This window comes from Numenius arquata, chromosome 6, assembly GCF_964106895.1.
Source record: "Numenius arquata chromosome 6, bNumArq3.hap1.1, whole genome shotgun sequence".
Lineage (NCBI taxonomy): Eukaryota > Metazoa > Chordata > Aves > Charadriiformes > Scolopacidae > Numenius > Numenius arquata.
This window is the reverse complement of record NC_133581.1, coordinates 10739055-10745295: the sequence shown is the minus strand read 5'-3', so window position 1 is coordinate 10745295 and position 6241 is coordinate 10739055. Positions and strand designations below refer to the sequence as shown.

General features: G+C 42.2%; 1 protein-coding gene across 1 annotated transcript; it reads left to right on the top strand.

Moving 5' to 3' along the window:
- Positions 1–3673: 3673 nt before the first annotated feature.
- TUNAR (transmembrane neural differentiation associated intracellular calcium regulator) lies at positions 3674–5035 on the top strand. Its single transcript, XM_074149947.1, has 2 exons — positions 3674–3700; positions 4850–5035. Exons 1-2 carry the CDS (start codon positions 3674–3676, stop codon positions 5033–5035), a joined length of 213 nt encoding a protein of 70 aa, XP_074006048.1.
- The last annotated feature ends 1206 nt before the right edge of the window (positions 5036–6241 follow it).

The window sequence follows — 6241 nt, the reverse complement described above, 5'->3', positions numbered from 1 at the left end:
TTGATGTGACAAACATACTGCAGTAAATTCACAAAAATGCACTTGCTGCTGCCTTTTCCAAAGCCCTGCCACTAAGCCATCACCTTTAGCTCAGTCACAGCTCACGCTGAGAGTGAAGAGGCGAGTAAGGATTATCTCCTTTTGCTGAAAATGCTACACCTGGTTCACTGGACTGTTTGCGATGACAGTGATGTGCAACAGGTCCCACAGCTCTGGGCAGATGGTAGTGGGTGTATTCTATAGCACCGTTGGATTTGAAATTTTTCATGTTAGCAGCTGCCCTCTTTTGGAAGTGTTTCTGTGGCCTCACTTCTGTTACGGATCATTTTCTGACATAGTCTGGGCAGTTCTTCAAAGAATCCCACAGATGAGAAACTGAGGCAGAGAGAGACTACGTGGATTTCCCATAGCTATATAAGAAGTCAGCAGTAGTGTAAGGAAATAAATAGTGCAAGGAGTGTCCAACCACTGAACTGTCCTTTTCTCCCCTATGCAATGCAGAATACATGGAATACATACCTTTTCATGGATAGCTTTTTGTAATACATATCTTTTCAAAAGGCTGATTTTACGTTAATGAATATTCCAAAATGAAGTAGGAAACACATTAATTTTGAAGTAGCAGAAAAGCGCTTTCCTAATGAAGAAGTAATTAAATAAGAAGGATAGTTATTAAAGAACTGCTTAATCTAGTGCTCTCCATCCCTCCTCTCTCAGCATTTCTATCAGCAGTTCTGGGTAAGGGAAAGGAATGTTTCTGACAAGCATGAAGTCCCACCAGAAAAATATAAAAGGAGCAATGTGTCATAAGAATCTTAAAAAATAGGAAACAATGTCAAATAAATGAAATCAATCTCCAGAAGAGAATAATAAAGGCTGAAAAAAGGTACCAGAAAGCCAGAAGACTTTTCTATTTTCTTAATTGGGGTAATTATACTAAAACGGACAGCAAATATTTTCCCAGGAGCAAAAAAACACCCACAAACCCCAGCCAGCCAAAATACTGCTCTGAGCATGAGATCTGTGAAGGTTAAAAGCTTGAGTCTGCCATTAGGAGAGTGTTCCCAAGGTTAGTCCTTAAATGTAGAGAACAAATTTTGATTCTGGTCTCCTCACAGTTCAAAGTCAACGCTTACCTTGATTTCAACTGTGCTATATTTGGCAAAGTACTAATATAATTGTATTTGGTCCTAGTCTTATCCTGTTTGAATGTTAAATACCAAGCCCATTGTGCTCTCTCTCTCTCAGAGTTTAGGTGATATATGAAATAGCAAGCAGTATGGACCTGCTGGAGAAATCCTTCCAGGGAAACTAATGGTGCCAGTGTCCACACTACACGTGTTTTGGGGGTTTACCCTTGGACCAGCTTTTGTCTGGACCCCTGCTCCCGTGGACTGAAGTTTCTTTTATTGTTTTTCTAGCACATGAAATCCTTCTGGAGCACATCTTTGGGTGTAGTTTCATCCAAAAAGCATGCGGTTCTTGCAGTCCCAGGTTGCATCATAGTGTGAGCCAAATACAGCACATAGGGATGGCTGGAGCAACAGAGATGACCTCCAACAGATCACACTGTGCATCAGCCCATGTATAAGCTCTTAACTGCTGTTGCCTCCTCATTGTTACTTCATGTTCATCATAGCCCTGGTCACCATCTTCTCCATGCATATTTCACTGCAGCAGACTGAGGACCTTCTCCCTCAGTTAAGGCCCCTTAGTAGGACGGAAATTATCTGGCAGTCTGAGTCGCATTGGCAGTGTTTGGATTTGAAACCATTCAGTATCTCCTTGCTAATAATTAGAACTTACAAAGAAAAGAAAAATGGTTGTAGAACCTCAGATCAGAGGCTGTGCAGCTCAAGGACCCCCTTTCTCGCAGTAACCAGTAACGAGTGCCTGGGAAAAACTTCAATAACAAGACAAGGATGTGGTGGTACTTCTCCAGAATACTTTCTTAGCTTCCAAAAAGTTTACAACTCAAGGATTTCCTAATCCAGAGGCTTTATCTTTATACCTAATACCCTTTCATATGTTTTTTTCTTTTGTGAATTATTTAGCTACTTTTTAGATTTTTGTTAGTTTTAGGATCTACAGTGTCCTGCAGGAAAGAGTTTGACACTAACTTCATGCTGCACAGTTTGGATCTATTAAGAAAAGACTGGGGATGTTAATAAGAGGGGTTTAGATGCCCCCATGCTGCCTATGCTCCATTAATCCTAGAAATAGCATTGTCTAGCGCATGTGGTGCAAAGTCACCATGCCCAAGTTAAGAGTGTTGGTGGATCCACCCCAGCTGGGGCTCTGCACCACTGTGTGTGGGTTTATGTTGATGTGAATGGGAAACTCTGCCCAAAGCAGGGGATGAAAACCAAACAATTGCAACTCCTCTGGCTTTTTTCAGAGCCAGAAGGGCTTGACCCACAGGATGCCTGAATATGACCATATTTCTCTGGCAGCCAGAGCGCTGAATCAAGAGCGCTCAGATCCTGTGGGAACCAGCCAGCAAGGACTTCACCCTCCCATCAAATCCTTGTGTTCCAGGCCTGGGATTTCATCAAATTGTATTTGTGACCCCACTTGATTTTTTAAATAAACAGTGAAACATTTCCCAAGAGGGTAAAACCTCCCAGTTACTGAAGGGGAAAAGAACATGATATCCAAATGACTAATGGCTTTGTGGGTGAAGTAATGGCTGCGTGTCATAGCTTGGGGTGTGGGTTTGTGGTCCGATGCCACACGGAGTGGATGTGCTTGGGTTGTGTGGTTAATGTAAATGGCTTTTGTAGGAATTCTCCTGTCACTTCCAGAGCCAATTTGCTTGTTAAGATATCACTGACTGCATGGTGGCAATTAATAAGATAGTGAGGGCACTTGCCAGATGCAACCAACCTCTCTGAACACCAGCTGGAGGCAAATATGACAAAGCCCTCTGCCAAAGCCCTTCTGCTGCAGAAGAAGTAGGTCCTACCGGAGGAGTTGCAGGTGGCCATGGCTGGAAGAACTGTGGGGACCAGGAAGTTTCTGAGGGCTGGAAGGAGACCTGGAGGGGGGCAGCAGGAGCCAGCATCCCTGGGAGGTACCTGATGCCTCTGAAGCTTTGATCTCCTGGGGCAGGTATCCTGCTGGATATGCATGCTCTGATGTCTGATGCAGTACACATCTGCCTGCTGCCCCCTGCTCCTGCTGACTTGCATCTGCCGTGGGTACCCTCAGGTTACCGACTCCCTCATTCTTGTTTTCCTCTGAATCACTTGGTGTCACTAAGGCAAAACACATAAATGCTAATGCAAGTGTAAGTATAAAGGCCAGTGGCACTTCCACAGACTCCCTCTTCTGCCTTACTCACTGCTAATCACTTGTACCTGCTGGGACTCAGCCACGACACCCTTTCTAGGAAGTTGCCAGCAGTTACTCCCTGTCCTATACATGAACAACTTGCAGATGTGACAAAATAGAGGTTGTTTTGTCTGGATTCTCTGTGAAGGGATTTCCTCGCCTCTCCCACTCCTTTGCATCTTTTCGGTGCTGTGGTTGCTGCTCCGTGGCTGTGCAACCCAGGAGCTCAGTGGAGCTGCAGGTCAGGGCTCCCTTCTGGTGACACCCACTGGGGCAGACACGTGCCCATGCAGGTGGTGGCCTTTTCTTGAGTTCTCACCACCCTGAACATCCACGCTGTATGGGATCTACTGGTTTTGCCCTATGGGTTAGCAGAGGGAGGAATGAGGGAAATACCTGTTCCCTCCTTTCTCCTCCAACCAAACCCCTCCTATAGGCAGGAGCTGTTGGGGAGGGGTTTTTGCTACGTCCTACCACTGCTTGCTGTGACAGAAACATCGTGGGATTTGGTTTATAGCTTGGGAGACAACAGCAGGGGCACTGCCTGGACCCGGCTGTTGGCAGATCAGTTGGTTTTGGGAAACCAGCCAACCTTTTTCAGTTTTCTGGGGCACTCTGGTTTGCCCCTGAGATTAGAATTTGCAGCATTAGATGAGCACAGATAAATAGAATTTATCCATTTCTTATTTGAACAATGAAATGTTTAGCCAGGTCTCAGTGCCTGGCTGGAGGACCAAGGGCGCTTCTTTGTTTGTAGCTCCAGCAGTGCCGGGAGTCACGGCTGGTCCCACATTTGAAGAATCTTCTTTTTTTTTAAGCAGTTCAGAGTCTGGGGCTGCTGCTTGGGAAATGGCTGTGTTCTCCCTGCAGGCAGATCGATACATTTCAGCTCACTGCACTGCAAGTAACTTTTCGCCGTACATTAAGAATGAGGAAAATAAAAGCCAAGATGGATGTTATTTTGGTTTTGCTTTTATTTTGAATTATTTATTCGGAAGTCACTGCTGTCTTCCTTCTCATCGGGAGACAAAACGCCTTTGTCTTTGGTGATTTTTTCCTACTAAAAAGAAAGGAAGTCTTCCCAGTCTTCCCAGTTTTATTTCCCTCACCCACTTGCTTCTTTGTTCTGAAGTGTAAATTTACAGTCTCTGCAACTTGACAAGATGGTCCCCTGCAGCCTTAGGGAGGCAGGCAAAGTCTCCACTGACGCCGGTGGAGTCACACCTCGTTGGATCATTTCTAACCAGTTTTATTGCAGATGAGTTGTATGTGTTACGAATGATTGCTGGCACATAAGCGGAGTGTTACAGGGGGTTATAAGTAATCTCCAGGCTAGCTGAACTATCATTTTAATTGAGCATTTACTAAATAGCTAGTAAAATATTAATCTTTTAAAAATGAAGTCTTACTATAATGCATTATGGGACAAAAAAAATTTCCAATTGGTTCCACTATTAATATTAGTTTGGAAACTCAAGCTAACAATCCATTTTGATGTTTTTCTCCCTGAATCTAGGTTATCCTGAAGGGGAGGATAAAGAAACTGGCCACCAAGATGGTAATCACTAGTGGAAATGAAGAAGATAAAGGCAGTCAAGAAAAGGAAAGCAAAGAAGAAACCATCCTGGCGATGCTTGGAATTATTGGGACAATTCTGAACCTCATTGTGATTATTTTTGTGTATATTTACACAACATTGTAAACTAGAAGGCATGCAAATAGACCAGATAAAACGGCCATTAAGAGTGACTACAAACATTTGCTGACTATTGACAAGTTGTTTAATCAGAATTGACTGTGTATTATATTAACACATCATAAAGGCACTGCCCGCAGGCAGCGAAGGCTGAAGCACAATTAATTTAACAAGACTTTTTCACACAGTAACAAGCTTAACTCTTCTGTCCTGCCCTCTTCCTTTCGGTTTGGTTTTCGGTTTGGGGGAAAATGACTGCAATGATGTAAGTTGTAGCTTGGAAGAAATCTACCAGGGATATGTTGTTTTAACACAATTTAAAAAGAAAAAAAAAAAAAAAAGAAAGAAAGAAACTGTACACTATATACAACTAGAAATGTATACTGTATACCCGCAAAGATCGAACTCAAAGATAGCTTCATAGCACAGACCACGTGTCCGTTAGGTCAAATGATTTTTTTTCGCTTGGTTTTTGCTTTCGCTTACATTGAATCTGACAAGCTTTTTATTTAGAATGAACATATGGTGCAATCATGAAAAAAAACAATTCCATTGAGTAAGGTCTGCCTAAACCTGATAAAATGTTGGGAGAAATACGTTACATGATTATTTTTCCTTTCTCATTTGCTTAACATCTGTGTCTGTTCATACCAATGTTTATAAATATATATTTTTAATAAATGTGCTATATTTTTAGCATGAACCAAATATTTGGAGACACTTGTATTCATGCAGCTAAATTTTGTTTGATGAAGTGCCCTTTTTGACAATGGATGTTATTTTTCTCAGCAATTATACAGCAGTCTTGTTTGCAGCCCTCTCACTGTGGTCTGAAGCAAGCTCACATCATGCTCATATGCATGACTTGAAGTTGGAATGTCAGCTGAAAAGCATTGCTGCTTAATATGGGAAATAGCAAAACATTGTAAGGTGACCTTTGGAGACTGGTTGCAGAAAGAAGGCTCTATTTATAGTTTTTTTTTTAAAAAAAAAAAGAAAAGAAAAGAAAAGAAAAAAGCAAATGAAAGGAGTATTGAGGCATCTCACAAAATATTAAAAAATTCACAGAATTTATGGCTTTCAAAATCTGTTCACACTCTCTAAATGCTTATATTGAGAAAGGAGAGCAGAGGTTTATGCAGTTGAAAAGAGAAATTTAGAGAGCCTGTTGTGAGGGGCTTAAGTGAAATCCAGACTGTAAATACAGAGTAT

Bases quoted from the DNA above. Each gene is read 5' to 3' on its own strand.
- TUNAR (XM_074149947.1), top strand. From the start codon at position 3,674: ATGGGATCTACTGGTTTTGCCCTATGG. The intron at 3,701-4,849 runs GTTAGCAGAGGG...CCCTGAATCTAG, and splicing joins CTACTGGTTTTGCCCTATGG to GTTATCCTGAAGGGGAGGAT.